The sequence below is a fragment of the Nerophis ophidion genome, linkage group LG18 (assembly GCF_033978795.1).
Source record: "Nerophis ophidion isolate RoL-2023_Sa linkage group LG18, RoL_Noph_v1.0, whole genome shotgun sequence".
In the NCBI taxonomy this organism is placed as follows: domain Eukaryota; kingdom Metazoa; phylum Chordata; class Actinopteri; order Syngnathiformes; family Syngnathidae; genus Nerophis; species Nerophis ophidion.
In genome coordinates this window covers 10,023,819-10,043,635 of record NC_084628.1, presented here as the reverse complement: position 1 = coordinate 10,043,635, position 19,817 = coordinate 10,023,819, and the positions used below count along the sequence as shown (strand labels likewise).

At 39.2% G+C, this 19,817-nt stretch overlaps 1 protein-coding gene across 1 annotated transcript; it reads left to right on the top strand.

Annotated features, from left to right (window-relative positions):
- Positions 1 to 2,949: 2,949 nt before the first annotated feature.
- On the top strand, positions 2,950 to 19,791 carry srpra (SRP receptor subunit alpha). Its single transcript, XM_061878731.1, has 15 exons — positions 2,950 to 3,080; positions 3,202 to 3,341; positions 3,689 to 3,772; positions 4,753 to 4,916; positions 7,376 to 7,536; positions 9,559 to 9,715; positions 13,493 to 13,643; positions 13,721 to 13,845; positions 14,725 to 14,846; positions 14,932 to 15,018; positions 15,106 to 15,278; positions 18,209 to 18,422; positions 18,510 to 18,673; positions 18,807 to 18,905; positions 18,979 to 19,791. The coding sequence occupies exons 2-15, from the start codon at positions 3,219 to 3,221 to the stop codon at positions 19,105 to 19,107; spliced, it is 1,953 nt and encodes a 650-aa protein (XP_061734715.1). The 5' UTR covers positions 2,950 to 3,080; positions 3,202 to 3,218; the 3' UTR covers positions 19,108 to 19,791.
- Positions 19,792 to 19,817: the final 26 nt, after the last annotated feature.

Below are 19,817 nucleotides of genomic sequence, written 5' to 3'. Positions count from 1 at the left end.
CCCCTCCAAAGTTTCTCATTGTCCAATTGGGTTGAGTTTTTCCTTGCCCTGATGTGGGCTCTGAGCCGAGGATGTTGCTGTGGGTCAATTAAGGATATATAAGTAAACATTGATTGATTGATACTGTCAACGATCTGATCAGCTATCGCAACTGTCTAGTAACTAAATGTCCTCCATTCGTTTACCCTGCAGAGTTAATTCAGAAGGCCTCCGGCAGTATTCGTACAGCGCTGGCAACGAGCTAGCTGAATTCTGATTGGATAAAAGCTCTAATTTAAAAACAGCAACACTGGAGCCTATTATGACCTGAAGAGAATATGATGAATACTTTTATATATTTATGGAAAGTCAATTAAAAATAAAATTTACTATTAATTAATGATCATTATTTGTGTTCGGCCACCAGAGAAGGCCATGCTGGCCCTGATGACGGTTGTGTTGATCGTGACCCTAAGACGGAGGGAAAGCTTGCAAAGTGCAAGTAAAATGTACTCATTAAAAAAAAAAAAAAAAAAAAAATACCGCGTCAGGAAAGTTCACAGGAAGCGACGCATGTTTAGGAACGCAACAAAATGGGCTGGTGTGAAAAGCATCCTGATTGCCAATCAAGGACAGATGAGAGAGCCGGCGCTCAGAAAAGGAGGCAAACAGGAAATGGAACAAAAATAAAAGTGCTGGGCAGGAAATAAAACACCAGAAACTAACAATCAATGTTAGGGGACGGCGTGGCGCGGTTGGGAGAGTGGCTGTGCCAGCAACCTGAGGGTTCCTGGTTCAATCCCCACATTCTACCAACCTCGTCACGTCCGTTGTGTCCTTGAGCAAGGCACTTCACCCTTGCTCCTGATGGTTCGTGGTTAGGGCCTTGCATGGCAGCTCCCGCCATCAGTGTGTGAATGTGTGTGTGAATGTGGAAATAGTGTCAAAGCGCTTTGAGTACCTTGAAGGTAGAAAAGCGCTATACAAGTATAACCCATTTAATGTCATAAGAGATCTTGACAGTATCATTACTTTTTTTTTTTTTTTTTTTATCAAACACGCCTTAAAAACAAGCCACCATAGGGTCATAGAAAGTTATGACTGCACTTTGATAAAGAAGGTGAGAAGAGGGTGAAAAGTGTCTGCATGGTAATCGCCTCCCATCCTCAGTATTGCGCGATCATTCAGAATAATTACTACATTCAAAAGAGATTGCAACATTATGCATTTGAAACAGGATATAATGCCCTGAGTTTCCTGCTCCCTCTGTATTAGTCACATACTGTAAATGTGTAAAAAGAGACATTTACACCCACATAGGTTCATTTTGCGCACTTCTGGGGAGAAAAATACTGAATACTAAGTTACGTGTCCATAATTTAAACACGGAGAATGTCCTGGACCTGAAGAATAGTGTTAGTGTACATTATTTATCACTTTGTCTTGTGTGTACAGCACAGTACTGACATGACGACTTCAAGAACGGTATAGCAACGCCCTCTAGTGGCTGCTCTGGGTAATTCAGCACTTGAAGCAGCAAAAGGTCAAAGGACCATTACGTGCACTTGATCCATACACCCATTTACTACCGCTTGTCCCTTTTGGGGTCGTTTTTTTTTCTTCCAAATCAGGGGTGTCATTGAGGGCCACATCACAGTTATGGCTGCCATAGGAGGGCCGTAACAGTACGAAATAAATATAAATGTATAAGGATTCACCTTATGATATTATTACACATTTGAATATGCATTTAATCATTTTATGTTTTTACACAGTGTGTAAATATATATATATGTGTGTATATATATATATATGTGTATATATATATATATAAACATACATATATATAAATATACATATATACACACACATATATATAGTATATATATATATATATAAATATATACACACATACAAATATACAGTGGGGCAAAAAAGTATTTAGTCAGCCACCGATTGTGCAAGTTTCCCACTTCAAATGATGACAGAGGTCTGTAATTTTCATCATAGGTACACTTCAACTGTGAGAGACAGAATGTGAAAAAAAAAAATCCAGGAATTCACATTGTACAAATTTTAAAGAATTTGTTTGTAAATTATGGTGGAAAATAAGTATTTGGTCAATAACAAAAATTCAAATCATCCATCCATCCATCCATTTTCTACCGCTTATTCCCTTTCGGGGTTGCGGGGGGCGCTGGCGCCTATCTCAGCTACAATCGGGCGGAAGGCGGGGTACACCCTGGACAAGTCGCCACCTCATCGCAGGGCCAACACAGATAGACAGACAACATTCACACTCACATTCACACACTAGGGCCAATTTAGTGTTGCCAATCCACCTATCCCCAGGTGCATGTCTTTGGAAGTGGGAGGAAGCCGGAGTACCCGGAGGGAACCCACGCATTCACGGGGAGAACATGCAAACTCCACACAGAAAGATCCCGAGCCTGGATTTGAACCCAGGACTGCAGGAACATACACATATACAAATACATATATATATATATATATATATATATATATATATATATATATACATACATATACATATATATATACACATACATATATACATTTATATACATATATATACACACATATATATATACAAATATATATATATATACATATATTAATACATATATATATATATATACATACACATATATATATACATATATGTATATACATACACATATATATATATATCTATATACACACATATACATATACACATATATACACACAAACACACACATATATACACACACACACACACACACACACATATATACACACACACACATATATACACATATACACATATATATATATATATATATATATATATATATATATATATATATATATATATATATATATATATATAACAAATCAAAGTTCCAAAACGCCGTTTTAAAAACATGCGGCGATTGCGTGGAAATCTAAGAGCGCATGCGCGGTTTTGTTGACGTATAAGGGGGTGGAGTCTAAAAACGTCACTTCCGGGATCTGCATCTGACGTGTCTAAAAAGTGTTTCACGCTACAGAGGTGGCTCCAACTCGTGGGGGGGTTTACTTTCTATTTAAGTATTTGGGTGAGTTATGACACGAATTACACGATGGAAATGACATTTTGTGGCTGTTTTTTGGCCGGTTCTCGTAATCGATCGGCCTTTTTTTGTTTTTGTTTTCTAACGCTTGTGCTTGCCAACGCAGGTTGACGTGGTGTCAAGATGCTAGATTTCTTCACCATCTTCAGCAAAGGGGGCATAGTGTTGTGGTGCTTTCAGGGAACCGGCGTGACGGAGTCCTTCACCGGGCCTGTCAACGCCCTGATCCGCTCCGTCATCCTTCAGGTGAGCCTCGGTGTTAAAAGTGGAGCCCTTGTTTATAATCTGCTGGCAGCTAACGCTGCTAATGCTAACAGGTAGCAGCACACGTAGGCGTACTGTGACGTCATTGTTATTCACTGTCGTCACGTCATCCAAACGTCCCTATTGGGAACTTAAATATTACATTGAGTTAGCTCTTGATGTTCTCGTGTGTTTCTGCTGCCAAATTCCCTGATGGGTTTTATCTATTTATCAGTACTTGTTTGTTTACAAAGTTTAGGCAGTCATAGATGGGTTTTATGTTTCTTCTTACACTTGCATAACCTTTCAGTATGCTGCTAATCCTTCTTTTTTTGTGCAACATGATCCAGGAGAGAAGTGGGAATAACTCTTTCAACCACGAGGCCCTGAGTCTTAAGTATAAATTGGACAATGAGTTCGAGTTGATATTTGTGGTAAGTAGAGATGTCCGATAATATCGGCCGATAAATGCTTTAAAATGTTGTATCGGTAATTATTGATATCGGTTTCAAAAAGTAAAATGTATGACTTTTGAAAACGCCGCTGTACAGAGTGGTACACGGACGCAGGGAGAAGTACAGAGTAGTTGGATCTCCCAGTCGTACTTGCCAACCCTCTCGATTTTCCCGGGGGACTCCCGAATTTCAGTGCCCCGCCGGAAAATCTCCCGGAGCAACCATTCTCCTAAATTTCCACCCAGACAACAATATTGAGGGCGTGCCTTTAAGGCACTGCCTTTGCGTGCCGGCCCAATCACATAATATCTACGGCTTTTCACACACACGAGTGAAATCAAGGCATTACTTGTTCAACAGCCATACAGGTATCACTGAGGGTGGCCGTATAAATAACTTTAACACTGTTACAAATATACGCCACAGTGTGAACCCACACCAAACAAGAATGACAAACACATTTCGGGAGAACATCCACACCGTAACACAACATAAACACAACAGAACAGATACCCAAAACCCCTAGCAGCACTAACTCTTCCGGAATGCTACAATATACACTCTCCGCTACTCCCCAACCCCCCTTCCCAAATTCCAAGCTGCTGTTTTAACGCATCTTAAAAAAAAATAATGCACTTTGTGACTTTAATAATAAATATGGCAGTGCCATGTTGGCATTTTTTTTCCATAACTTGAGTTGATTTATTTTGGAAAACCTTGTTACATTGTTTAATGCATCCAGCGGGGCATCACAACAAAATTAGGCTTAATAATGTGTTAATAATTCCACGACGGTATATATCGGTATCGGTTGATTTCGAAATCGGTAATTAAGAGTTGGACAAAATCGGGTATTGGCAAAAAAGCCATTATTGGACATCTCCAGTGGTAAATGTGTGGTAACTTTGTAAAAGTGAACAATCCATAATGTTCTTTTTTTGCCTGTGTTTCCGATTCAGGTGGGTTTTCAAAAGATCCTGACGCTGACCTACGTGGACAAGTTCATAGATGACGTCCAGCTGCACTTTAGGGACCGTTATAAAAATGAACTGGAGCAGAAGGGAGCCATGAAGCTTCTCAACAACAGCTTTGAATTTGATTATGACTTCAAAATGCTTCTTAGGTAAGAAGTAAGCTTTACACACACCTCCACTTAAAAGTCTCTCAATAAATCAAATATAATTTATAAAGCACTTTTCATACACACGCATATGGCACAATAAAATGATTTACACCAAAAAAAAAGAAATTAAAGAAGAAAATATATACACAGCACTATTGACAATACAAAACAAATCATGGCATTAAGGGAAAAAACGCCACATTTGAGGTGTCCACACTGGAGTATAACGAACTAAAATGGACTTTAATCCATCCAAACCAATAGTACAAAATATCTGTAAAAAATATATAATTAAAGCATACCGGTAATCTTAAGAGAAGATGGAACAGCGGAAGATGCGTGTGCATGTACGAGCCAGTCTGCCCCACAATAATAGGATAGCGGAAAAGAAGGAACTTCCTGACTACAGCGTCAGAAAACAATGGTGAACCCGCACATATCCGTTTGGGTAAATTCATACCATATATATGGATAGTTATCTCATGTCACACTTGGAAAAAAAATGTCACCAAATTGAGCCAATTTGAAATGGCCGGTTTCCCAAAGGTGGGAAGGAAGGCAAGATTGTTTTATAAATATCTACGCCATGTTGCCAAGGTTGGATTAAAAATGTCAGGGACTTATGTTTATCCCAAATAAACAAGAGCAGGTACCAATAGGTAAGAAAAGTTAGTTTTGCATAATGGAGCCCCTTTAACTGTTAACAATTTGCCTATCGTTCACAATCATGAAAGATGGATTTGTTTTTTTTGCATTCTAAATATTAAATACATGCGATCAAAAGTTTGCTTACAATGGTGCCTATGAGACCCACTAAAACCATCCAAACACCTCTATTAAGGTTTTATGTGCATGATATAAGTATATGTAGTCACAGACGCGTTTACAATAACATTTAATATTTACGTATTATAATTTTAAGAATACGCGCCGCATGAATTTCAAAAACGCATCACAAAGTTCATATTCCCATTTAGGGGAAGAATGTCTCATAATCCTCGTGAATAAACCGGTGGAGGGAGCGGGGGGAACAAGCGCTTTTTGTGTCGTTCTGGCCAGTTCCAGGTCTAAAATGGCGGTCAAAGTGTCACAATATGTCGGATTACCTACTCAGCCATCTACTTTCCAGGTGAGAGGTATAATTTATGATCTACAATAAACTTACAGGGAGCAGGGAAGTGAGGAAGCAGCAGGCCACTCAATGTAAACAAAAGGAAAGGGAAGTGATTACATTGCCACTATAAATAGTTTGTCTGTGTTAGCGCTAATAACAATATCACTATTATTTGGCTATAATTCAAGTCACAAAATGTAAATGGAGTATTGTTGGCCTTTTTTGAATGGTTATCAGATTTTATGGGCTGAATAGTGCAGTTCCAATTGGCTTTGCTGTAAGTGAACTTTTATTTAAGATGATTCAATATTTAGAATGCGTTAAAAAAATCAATTTGTCGTCATGACTTTCATAATGATTGTGAACGATAGGCAAAATACCCAAAAAAGGGCAGTTTACCTTTAACTACAGTGGAACCTCGATTTACAAAGTTAATCCGCTCTTGAACAGGCTTTGTAAATATAAATGTTCTTATATTCCTTTGTGAATAATGTTTTCCAGCCTGGACAAAGGTTCATATTTTAGCTAAGGTTTGTACACTTTAAAAACAATATAAATCATTATATATACACAGTACTGTATCTCAAACAAACACATCAAGGGGGAGATGGATAAATTTACATTTATTAACAAACTAAAAAAAAACTAGCTAGCTATACTGTTCTTCTATGCAGTTCCCATGCCGACACGCACACACGGTCACCAACCCTGTAGTGTACCCACAGTTTGACATCACAAAACTTCTTAACTCTTACCAGTTACAATAAGTAGGATTGAAAAGAAAATCCACTTTACCTTGTTAGTTATTCTTCTTGGCGTAAACAGAAGGGCAGAGGAGTGGAGGCAGTGTCGGCAACGCTGTGGATACTTCCAAAACGTTTCAAACCACACATCGCTTGTCCATTGCTTTCTTTGGACTCACATTAAGCTAGCAAAACAAGAAAAGTGCTGTGTGAAGGCAAACGAATACTTAAAAAGTGCACAAAGTAACAGACAGCACAGCAGACTGAATGAGCATTGGGGATTGATCAGCCCAGGCCACAATGGGTAGATGAAATGTTCGTACACTGACAAGGTTTGTATACCAAAGCAGATTTTTCTTTGGTCTGTGGTTTATGAATGGATAAGTTTGTACATTAAGGGGGTTTGTAAGTCGAGGCTCCACCTTATATTGTACTGAGCAGCCAGGACAGATTTCACTAGAAGCTCAATTTCTGGTTCTATGGTTATCACTTTTACCCCTTTGCAAATAATGGGAAAAGGTTGACTAATGTAGTTTTTATTCCAATGTTTTTTATTTGTGAAAGGCGTCATGCACATTTAAACTTTGAATATTTTCCGACAGAGAGGCAGAAGAGAGCGGCAAAGCTCGAAGCCCTGCCCCCATGCGGTCTTTTAAGGAGTCCGAGAAATCCCAAAAAACTGTGAAGTCAATGATTGAAACAAAAGGTGGGGACAAAGGAAAAGAACAAGGTAGCAAGAAGAGCAAACATACCAAAAAAGAAGGTAAGTGATGTTTAATTTCCCCTTGTTGTTGTGTTTTCCAACAATTGATAGGTTTTAGAGGTGCCGGCACAATAATGTATTGGTAGAGTGCTCGACAAAAAACATTTGAGGCCGGAATTTTGACAGTTTAAATCCTTTTAGTACTTTAATGCTAATGAGCGGTGTGTGTTAAGTTAAAGTTAAAGTACCAATGATTGTCACACACACAAGGTGTGGTGAAATTTGTCCTATGCATTTGATCCATACCCTTGATCACCCCCTGGGAGGGGAGGGGAGCAGTGAGCAGCAGCGGTGCCGCCCCCGGGAATCATTTTTGGTGTTTTAACCCCCAATTCCGACCTTTGATGCTGAGTGCCAAGCAGGGAGGTAATGAGTGCCATTTGTATAGTCTTTGGTGTAACTCTGCTGGGGTTTGAACTCACAACCTACTGATCTCAGGGCGGACACTCTAACCACTAAAGTTAAGTTAAAGTACCAATGATTGTCACACACACACACAAGGTGTGGCAAAATTATTCTCTGCATTTGACCCATCACCCTTGATCACCCCCTGGGAGGTGAGGGGAGCAGTGGGCAGCAGCAGTTGTGTGGCTCTAAAAAGTGCTATTGTGCGTTGTATCCACTTTTTACATAAATGTACTTAGCAAATGTAATAGATGCCATACACATGTGAAAGTAAAAACTTTAGAATATTGTGTAGAAGTCAATTCATGTCAGCATTTCAACTTCAATCAATCAATCAGTCAATGTTCATTTATATAGCCCTAAATCACTAGTGTCTCAAAGGGCTGCACAAACCACAACACAAATCACTACGACATCCTCGGTAGGCCCACATAAGGGCAAGGAAAACTCACACCCAGTGGGACGTCGGATTTGAAACTTCAAATTTGAAAGAAATATGTGATATAAACTCATCATATATCTCGCAAAGTGAGATATGTCAAGCTTTTACTTGTTGTTACTGATGATCATCATGGTGTACAGATTTTGAAAACCCAACATTTTCTGAAATTTTCATTTGAAGGTTTTTATCAACTTCAAGCAAACACATCAAAATTATATAAAAATAAGTCTTGAAATATTTTGAGTTGCATGTTATGAGCCCACGTCATATTAGTAAATCTATTATTTGCACAACAGTCAACTGTTTTGAGTTTCACCGGTATCACATACGAGGCAACATTATCAGTGGTACAGGAGGACATAAACGTTAGCAACACTAGCACAACTATGTACTGTGCCAACATTATTTTAATAGCAACATGACGCTAGGTTAGCTGCTGAGGATTCACAAAATTCAAAAGTACAACTATGTCTGTAGCTGATACAGGTTTTTGGCAGGCTTGTTTTAAGATGTGTAGTGAAGCCTTTTTAAAAATGTTTCTTTTTATTTTTTTACAAAAAAAGTGGTGGTGACATGTACGAGGTGGGGCTATCTAGCTACAGTTAGGGGTGGGTACATTCACAAGCAAAGTTTTTTTTTCTTTTTCTTAACCTGTTAAGGCCCAAGCTGTTTGTTTACATGGTTTTTTCCATTTTTCTTTGCTGTTTGGGCTTATTGGACCCTAATTAGAATAAAAAATTAAAATCATCTTTTGATATGATGTATTTAGTCCATAAGTACACAAATGTGCACTTCATGTGTAGTGACATGCAAATTTTTATTTTTACACTTTTTTTTTTTACAAATGCCATTGTATTATTTTACTCTTCTGACACCACCAGATAGCAGTATAAGTGTCCATATGTCTGCATAAGACCCCAATTCAGGAGTGTACACAATTTTGAAAATAAGAGCTAAAAGGTGTTGTCTACTCATGTGGCCACTAAGGCCTTTAGAGGTCCGGCATGAAAATATGACCTTTTGAGCGTCTCTTTTTAAACAGTTGCGTGAAAAAGCAAAAAAGATGATGTCTCATAATTGGTGCTCATAAACACATTTTACTTTTGGAGTGTCTTTAAAGAGTCCATTTTAAGCGCGGAATACTTACCGGCTGTGTCCAATATCTCCTGTTTCAGCTCCTGCTGCAGATGTCGTGAAAGAAGGCAAAGCCCCGTCTTTTGGCCAGAAGCTGGTTGAGAATGGCAACAGCGGCCTGACACCCGAAGAAATCATGCAGAAGAAGAGAGAAGAATTCTTCCGCAAGCGAACGGGGGCACCTCCTGAAAAAGTCAGGTTAGAGATGGTCATTGGCTGGGTCAGTACATCAATAGTTGGCAGTAGAGTTGGGCGATATAGACGATATACAGTAAATTATAGAAATGTGGGCGACGGTAGAGTTTTTAATACTTTTGTTGTATCGTGATAGCGCATGTTGATAACACATTCGAGCTGTGTCCCGCATATTTGACAGGAACAAGCGAACAAACGCGTCCTCGATGCACTGCAGCATTTGCTAACATCCCGAAACCACTTGTAAATCACTAATCCTTGCCTCCATGGCGGCGAGTAAACTTTCTTATCTCGGATTTCCCCTGGACGCGAAATGGCGGCGGACTCTTTCCATTCTTATTCAAGTCAATGTGTTAGTTTCCACCACCTCCTAGCATTAAATATACGCAGAGCTTCTATATTTGTCGGACGCCGCAACAAACCTGTCCAATTAGCTCAAATCTGCTTGTGTTGAACAGGAAGTCATGCACAAACACAATTTTTACTCTCAAAATAAAACAATCCGTTTCAAGGAAGATCGTATTTTACATTTTTAAACATCCTATTTGGCGGCAACGGTCATGAAGTCAAGTAGTCAAACGTTTTCAGATTTAAAGGCTTACTGAAACCCACTACTACCGACCACGCAGTCTGATAGTTTATATATCAATGATGAAATATTAACATTGCAACACATGCCAATACGGCCGGTTCGGTTTACTAAATTACAATTTTAAAAATTCAAGTTTCTTGTTGAAAACGTCGCGGAATGATGACGCCTATTTGTGACGTTTCGAGTTGGAGGGGACATATTAGCGCAGCACCACTAGCAGCTAAAAGTAGTCTCTTTTTATCGCGCAATTACACAGTATTCTGGACATCTGTGTTGCTGAATCTTTTGCAATTTGTTCAATTAATAATGGAGAAGTCAAAGTAGAAATAGAGGTGGGAAGCTTTAACTTCAGCCACCCAAACACACGGTGTTTCCTTGTGTAAAATTCCCGGAGGTGAAGCTTTACCATGGATCAGAGCGGTCAAGCGAACATGGATTCCGACCACTTGTCAACCGGCCGGTTTCGGTGAGAAAATTGTGGTAAAAGGTCGCCTCTTACCTGAGATCCGTGGAGCTTGCGCCGTCCACGTAGCTGCCGTGACTTCCCTCAGACACTGGCGTCAACACACCCGTGGACACACCCCTCCGACTATCAGTTACTATTTAACTCACTAAAACACCAGCAACACAATAGAAAGATAAGGTATTTCCAAGAAATATCCTAGTAAATGTGTCTAAAAACATCTGAATCGCTCACAATGCAATCGCCTTTTTTTTTTAAATCTTTTTTTTTAAACTTTTTTTATTTTTCTAGTCCTTCGCTATCAATATTCTCAGCCACAAATCTTTCATCCTCGCTCAAATTAATGGGGAAATTGTTGTTTTCTCGGTTTGAATAGCTCTTTTTGTTGGAGGCTCCCATTATAGATTATGTGAGGATGTGAGGAGCCCTCACACGGGTGACGTCATCGTCTGCTACTTCTGGTAAAGGCAAGGCTTTTTTATTAGCAACCAAAAGTTGTGAACTTTATCGTCAATGTTCTCTACTAAATCCTTTCAGCAAAAATATGGCAATATCGCGAAATGATCAAGTATGACACATAGAATGGACCTGCTATCCCTGTTTAAATAAGAACATCTAATTTAAGTAGGCCTTTAATTTCACCTTGCTGACACAAATGGATGAAGAGACGCTGATTTTGGCGGTCTGAAGTTAGAGAATAATATCAAGGCATATAACATGCAGATATATGGTGGCCTGTGTCATAGCCCAGCAATACGGGGAGCAGGAAAAGCAGGGGAGGGGTTGTTGTGACACGCTCGCCGGGAATAATGTTACTATTGTATTGTTACTTGCTACTAAAAAAACATTTTTTTTTCGAGGCAGAACTGTTGTCGATGTTGCCGTTCAGAACCTGTTATTAATGGCATGACCGAGTTTATTTGCTTCTGCTCATCTGAAAGGACGGAATAAACTGTGTGTGGTTCGCTTTATTACAACATCCCTGTGACAGGATTACGCACGCATTCGCAAAATCTTGTAAAAGTCTGCGCTATTTCGTTGTATGACAGAGCCTCAACAGATGATGGGTGGGGATTGTCGGACTGTGGATGGCAGTGCTATTCCGGGGTGGTTTCGTTCAGCAGCCGTTCCACATCCAGTGGAAGGCCGAGGTTACAAGCATCGTCACTTGAGGACAAGGAATATCTAAACATGCTTACTGCTAACTGGAAAGCTAGAGCTCTTTTAGTAGGTGGGCACATCGATACAAATGACAGTAACTATACCAAGTATAGTATCGGTCTATGGTTAGACCAATACTTTTTTATTGTCAAGAAATCTTTTGTCGTTTTTATTGTTTACTAGAGGCGTTAATCTTTGGGCACCTCATGATTCGATCTGATTCTGATTCCTGGGGTAACGATTGAATTCAGAATCAATTCTCGATTCAAAACCGATTCTCGCAATGTATTTGGTATAATAATTATAATGAAACCTTTCTGAAACAGATTACAAATCTTTTTTGAAAAAAAAATCGTGAAACCATTTACAATTGTAATATATAAGAATCACGATTCAGATGGAAATCAATTTTTTTTTGAGCACCCATATGGTTTACAGACTTAGGCGATGGTCACTGGACACAGGAGGACTTTAAGTACAGACTAAAGCAGGGCTGCATCTGGCTCTCAGATAAATCTTAGCACGATAGGTAATGAATAATCCCGCCGGTAATCACAGTGTTTAAATTAACCTTCAAAATATAAAACATTCTCATGCATTTTAATCCTTCCATCCTGTTCAAGAAGTTGCATTAATGGTAAGAAGTTTTTTATCAATTATTGGTTAGCTTCAGAATAACAATGGTATTATAAAGAATAAGAGACTTATTATACTCTAACAAATGTCGGTCCTACTTAAAAATGCACTTATTTATTTGGATTCGGCGTTTAAAAAATATTTTACGGCTCACGGAAATACATTTTTAAATATTTGGATTTCATGGCTCTCTCCGCCAAAAAGGTTCCCGACCCCTGGACTAAAGGATTTAAATCAGAGCAAATAGTATGAAAAAAATTTAAATATTTAATATATCGTTATGATACTGTATATAATAATGAAGCAAGGTTGCTCAGATGAAAGAGCAACCTTGCTCCCAGTGCCGGTCACACTGGTGTATGAATGTGAACGAATGTTTGGTGGTGGTCGGAGGGGCCGTAGGCGCAAATTGGCAATCATACTTCTGTCAGTCAACCCTAGGGCAGCTGTGGCTACAAATGTAGCTTACCACCATAAGGTGTGAAAGTGGAGGGAATGAATAATAGCTTCTCAGTCATCCGTGAAGTGCTTTGAGTCTCGAGAAAAGGCTATATAAAACTTAATGCATCATTATTAACAGTCATTGATTTTGAAAATTGTTTACCCACATTTTTGTATGACCGAAGACTTAACACAAGTGTAGCTGGAACCATGTTAGAACAGAAAATAGCCATATAAGTAAATAATAATTTTGAAAAAATACAAAGTCATGTAATATGTAGTCTCACATGTCAGCAGCCAAATTGGGAGCTATTTATATATATATATATATATATATATATATATATATATATATATATATATATATATATATACATATATACATATATATATATATATAGTTTTAGGTCATATCGCCCATCCTTAGTTGGCAGTCTTGCATTATGTAGTACGTAATATTTCTCTGACCGTGTCATCTTACTCCTAGTAAGTCTCCAAAGCCTCAGAAGCCCAAGGAGAAAAAGAGGCGTGTTTGGGAAATGGGTGGTAGCAGCACCAAGGACCTGGACTATAGTGATAGGAATGGAGACTGTTCTCAAAATGGCGGTGACCAAAACCAGGATGCACTAATTGACCCTGTACGTGAGGACAAACGCACACCACACGACTTGTTTGGAGTTCAACAGTCATCATGGGATATCTGCATGGCTTTTAGGGAATGCAGCTAAGCCCCATGAAGGGGGACTTGCTCTCTGTGGAATGTGATTCCAGTGAGGAAGAAGAGATGGAGGAGGAAGAAGAGAAGGAGAGAGTGTCTGTAAATGACACAGTCAAGACAAGGTACGCAATGTACTGACTTGCTTTTTAACCCGCTGGGGATTATTTAATTTTACAGCTATAGTCGCTCCAAGGCAAAAAAAAGTACTCTGGGAGTTTAGAGTCAACAAAACATGTTCGAATTCATATTTGTGTTACTTTTTTGCTAAATTCTCTATATCATAGTGAACATGTCATGACTTTTGGAGGCCCAGTTGAGTTTTTTATTTTGAAAGATTTAAATAAAATGAGTTATCCATATCGTGAATCTTAAAGGTTTTGGGTACTGAGGGAAAGATCTGGCCTACATATACATATTAAGGTTAGTAATAATTTGATGCATTAACATTTTTCGCTGTGTCATATTACAAACTTTATAGCAGTATAGTATAATTGGAACAAAAAAGTCCCCATGGACTGCCATTGCAACTAATTTGTGTTGACTGTCCAGTCATTACACAAAATAACCATGCATTTTCTAACTTCAGGGTTGCATTTTTGATAAAAAGAGTACACTTTGTCATGTTTACTGTCAGAAATACGACGGGACCATTTTGGTTAGGTGTTTGTTATGGGACCCTGATGTTATGCAAATAAAATAAAATAAAAAACTGACATAATTAGATCAAATGGGCATTCAAAGGGGTAAAATAAAAATAAGACATGTTTGCTATTTAATTTAGGACTGAAGTTGGTTGAGAGATTTTTTTCACTCTTAAGTCACACTATGACTATAAAATTAGTTTCAAGTTTATTTTTGATATATTAAAGTATTTGGAATGAAAGTTATGGGCAAAAAATATGGCATAAATTTACCTCAAAGGGCCAAAATGTCTGAAACATACACAGGTTTGATTTAACACAAACATCTTTACAAAAGATAATTTTTAAAATTCTTTTCAGCTCAAAAAAGAGCGGCGGTTTTGGGGGCATGTTCGGGATGCTGAAGGGCTTGGTGGGCTCCAAGAGCTTGAGCCTGGAGGACATGGAGCCCGTTTTAGAGAAGATGAGGGAGCACCTCATTGGTATGACATGGAGCCCGACTTCCTCCCATCATGCTTATTCACTCGTCATGCAGGCTTGCATGCTGAACAAGATATGTGTTTGCAGCTAAGAATGTAGCAGCCGACATCGCCGCTCAACTTTGTGACTCTGTTGCCAAAAAACTGGAAGGCAAAGTCATGGGCACATTCACCAGTCAGTTAACTTTAACCTATTTCAGTTAGTTACACAGCAACATTTACCAAATATTTAATTCATAAATGTGTCCGTCTGCTTCTGTAGCTGTTGCCTCGACAGTAAAGAAGGCGCTGCAGGAGTCGCTGGTGCAGATCCTGCAGCCCAAACGCAGGGTGGACATTTTGAGAGACGTCATGGAGGCGCAGAGCCAGAGAAGACCCTTTGTCATCACCTTTTGTGGCGTCAACGGGGTCGGAAAGTCCACCAATTTGGCAAAGGTACACCCTTTCGCACGCTGCCTGTAAGCGCAGTCCTGCTTCTTTTTGGCCGTGAGTACAGTACATTTACGCAATATAATCAGATGCAGAGATGTGTGGAAGGTTTAATATTAAAGACGCATTTGATTTTTATTGGTCGCATAGAGGCTTCATCTAGTGGTAAAAAAACGGATAGCAGGGATTTTGTTTCAAATATTATACTTTGCCACAGTGCAGATTTTTTTTTATAATGTTTTACGTTTTTGTAAAGCATATTCCAGTTTTTTGGTCCCAAATGAAGCATTTTATGCATAAATATGCTTCATTTGGTACCAAACAACAAAATATAAAAACTACTGGTACAGTAGTATTGACCAATAGGTGAGCCCAAACCAATCACAACGCCATGTTTAATCCAAGGCACTTTTGAATTGTGATTAATTACAGTAAATTAACTGCTTATATGATTTTAATTAACTTAAAAAAATACATTTTGACACAAATGAAATTTATTTGTCAGAATATCATACAAACATTTTTTTTTTTTTTTTTACTAATTATACGTAGTTTATTTGCTCAAAATTTAGTAACGGTTCTAGCTGAAGTCCATTCAGGGGGTGTATTTTGAAAGGAAATTTGTCGTGCAGTCATCTTAGGACAGACGTACGCATTAACCTGATCACAGACCATATCATTAGTATAATTCACAGTTGAGGTGCCTTCGTTGGCCACCAGATGGCGACCAAATGGCAGCTATCAGACCTCTGGCTGCTTGTGTATGATATGGATGCACCCTTTCTTACCAAACAAGTTGAAAAACTTATTCAGGTGTTACCATTTAGTGGTCGATTGCACAGTTCATATTCTGTACAATCTACTAGTATACGTTTCAATCAATCAATCACAACCTATAGCGCTTTTCAGGTAACCATCTGCGGTTAAAGCAAAGAAAGACGGGAAAATTGTGTGTTTTTTGTGGTTAATCACATGTTAACTCAAGTTTGAAAACCCTAATATATACAGTACAGGCCAAAACTTTGGACATACCTTATCATTCAATGTGTTTTCTTTAATTTAATGACTATTGTAGACTGTCACTGAAGGCATCAAAACCATGAATGAACACGTGGAGTTATATCACCATTCTTCGTAAAGTGCATAACTCAAACATGTTTTATATTGTTTCTTCAGAACAGCAACCCTTTGCTCTGATTACTTTTTTGCACACCCTTGGCATTCTCTCGAGCTTAAAGAGGTAGTCACCTGAAATGGTTTTCACTTCACAGGTGTGCTTTTAGCTAATAGAGAGAATGCCAATAGTGTGCAAACCAGAAATTAGAGCAAAGGGTGTATATATATATATATATATATATATATATATATATAGTTTATACATTTTTTTACCCTTTCAATGTCAGTCTAGTGTTTGACTTGCTCTTCTGTTACCGATTTGCAGTATTTGAGCTGTACCGAGAGTCAAAGAAAGCCTGGTTTTATCAAATCATATCTCTAATTCATTTATTTCCTCAATTTCTTTCTGTTTTATGTATTCGCTTCTGTGTGTTCTGTCCTGAACAAAACAGACGTCGTGTTGTATCTTTACCTCGCACTAGATGATGTAATCGGTTGCTGTCCAATGTTGATAGCGAACCTTCACTTCCCATACTTGTCTTCTTTCTGGGCTGTTGATAAAGCAATGTACAACGGTACATTTTTACACGTCGAAAAACTAACATTAAAGTGCCGTAAACACACAGCATCAGCTTACAGTTGGTAGTAGTCATGGCGCCTTGTAGTTACGAAGAGTGCCTTTTGACCAATCATTGAGATCGCCTAAATCTGAGTTGGCCATACTCTTTATACACGAGTATTCGCCATTAGTCAGAAAAAAGGAAAATCACTATAGATACCTTTCAACTTAATGTTATTGTGGTTTCAGTTTGCAGTAATATTTTAGGCACTTATGTTACGTAGTAGAAGACAAACTAAAATATGACAATATTATCGGCTGATAAATGCTTTAAAATATAATATCGGAAATTATCGGTATCTGTTGGAAAAAGTAAAATGTATGACTTTTTAAAACTGCTCTGTACGGAGTGGTACACGGCCGTAGGGAGAAGTACAGAGCGACAATAAACCTTAAAGACACCACCTTTGCGTGCCGGCTCAATCACACAATATCTACAGCTTTTCACACACACAAGTGAATGTAAAGCATACCTGGTCAACAGCCATACATATCTCATGGAGGGTGGCTGTATAAACAACTTTAACCCTGTTATAAATATGCGCCACATGTTGAACCCACACCAAACAAGAATGACAAACACATTTCAGGAGAACATCCGCACCGTAACACAATATAAACACAACAGAGCAAATACCCAGAATTTCTTGCAGCACTAACTCTTCCGGTACGCAACAATAAAACAATGCACCTTATATTCAGCGGGGCATCACAACAAAATTAGGCATAAAATAATGTGTCATAAGTCCATGACTGTATATATCGGTATCGGTTGATATCAGAATCGGTAATTAAGAGTTGGACAATATCGGAATATCGGGAAAATGCCATTATCGGACATCTCTAAAGAAAATAGCTGATTGATGCAATGCTACACCCTTATTAAAGTAAAAGTTAAAGTACCACTGATAGTCACACACACACTAGGTGTGAAATTACCCTCTGAATTTGACCCATCCCCTTGTTCAACCCCCTGGGAGGTGAGGGGAACAGTAAGCAGCAGCGTTAGCTGCGCTCGGGAATGGTTTAACATAGTTAACACAGTTCATTTACAACCACTTCTGGGTCTTGTGTGGTAGTATATGTTTATGTTAGAGGTAAGCATGATTGTACGGTTTATGTTTGCGTTTTAGTTGTTACGAAGCAAAACATGTCTCGATTCTAACAAAATTCCATACATGTTATAACCACACCTGTCCAGATCTCTTTCTGGCTGGTGGAGAACGGCTTCACGGTGCTGATCGCCGCCTGCGACACGTTCCGCGCCGGGGCGGTGGAGCAGCTGCGCACGCATCAGCGTCGCCTGAACTCCCTGCATCCTCCGGAGCGTCATGGAGGACGAGCCATGGTCCAGCTCTATGAGAAGGGCTATGGGAAGGACGCCGCCGGAATCGCAATGGAGGCCATCGCTTATGGTAATAAAAAAAACAAATATGGTCAGACTTATTAGTAAGCCATCCTTATGTACACCAAACTCACGTCGGCTCGTTGTTCATCCTCAGCGCGTAATCAGGCTTTCGATGTGGTGCTGGTGGACACTGCCGGGCGTATGCAGGACAACGCCCCCCTCATGACAGCCCTGGCTAAGCTCATTGCGGTCAACATGCCAGACCTCGTCCTGTTTGTCGGGGAGGCTCTGGTGGGCAACGAGGCAGTCGATCAACTGGTAAAACCATTCAGACCTAAATAGAAAAGTCAGTGTTTTACTTGTATTTTGTCACTGGGTCCACCAGAGGGCATTGTTGTCCCACAAGTTGAGATAAAAATGGCACATACTAACCTCTTTATTGGGTCATCAGGTCAAGTTCAACCAGGCTTTGGCAGACCACTCCATGTCTGACAAGCCTCGTCTCATCGATGGAATCGTCCTCACCAAGTTTGACACCATTGATGACAAGGTATTTCATATCAATTGTTTTGTTGTCACTGTCGACAACTCAACGCATGATTTTTCTGCCTCCCTCTTAAAAGGTGGGTGCTGCTATCTCCATGACTTACACCACAGGCCAGCCTATTGTGTTCGTTGGCACCGGGCAGACCTACAACGACCTGCGTAGTCTCAACGCCCGCGCCGTGGTCAGCGCCCTGATGAAAGCTTAAAAGAACAACAGGCTGCATGTCAATGGTGTTTGTTGGTGGTTGTACTGATCAATACCAGTCTGCCCACCTTCTTGCGGTTAATCTAAGGAGTGTCCCGTCTCATTGCTCAGGACATTATTCTGGATGATCCAGAGGAGCTTTTTTTTGTTGTTGTTGCTTTTTCTCTTTGGGCCAAAATCAAAGTACCTCATCATCGTTTTGACATACTGTAGCTGACTAATGGATCTCGGGTTTATTCAGTAGGAACTACAAACTAAATATGGCAGTCGTCCCTTCTTGGTGGAAATAAATAAAAAGGTCAGGTTGACAGCAGCTGTCTGAGCAAAGCTTAGAGACCATGGTGCCTATTTGTCCTCTGTCGTCATAGTTACCTTTCACAACGGGCAGCGTGATCCATCAAGGACACATGGAACTAATCTTACTCAAGAGGAAAAGATGGGATTGGGTTTAAATGCACGCAAGTTTACATTTAAACGGGTTGATATCAGAACTTGAAAAAACCTGAAAGGTGACTCGACTAATTTTAGTTGATACTTTTTTTGTTCTTTATAAAGGAATGATTATTTTATGTATCAAACATCTCCGCCCCTCTACCCCATTTAGTTGTGGTAATGCAATATGAAAGAATAAAGTTAATTTATAAGAATGTAAACATTTCTAAATAAAGCTGCCGTGTCAAAGGAAGTCTGTGATATCTGTATGTAAATCAG

Bases quoted from the DNA above. Each gene is read 5' to 3' on its own strand.
- srpra (XM_061878731.1), top strand. From the start codon at position 3,219: ATGCTAGATTTCTTCACCATCTTCAGCAAAGGGGGCATAGTGTTGTGG. The intron at 7,537-9,558 runs GTAAGTGATGTT...CTCCTGTTTCAG, and splicing joins CAAACATACCAAAAAAGAAG to CTCCTGCTGCAGATGTCGTG. The intron at 14,847-14,931 runs GTATGACATGGA...ATGTGTTTGCAG, and splicing joins GATGAGGGAGCACCTCATTG to CTAAGAATGTAGCAGCCGAC.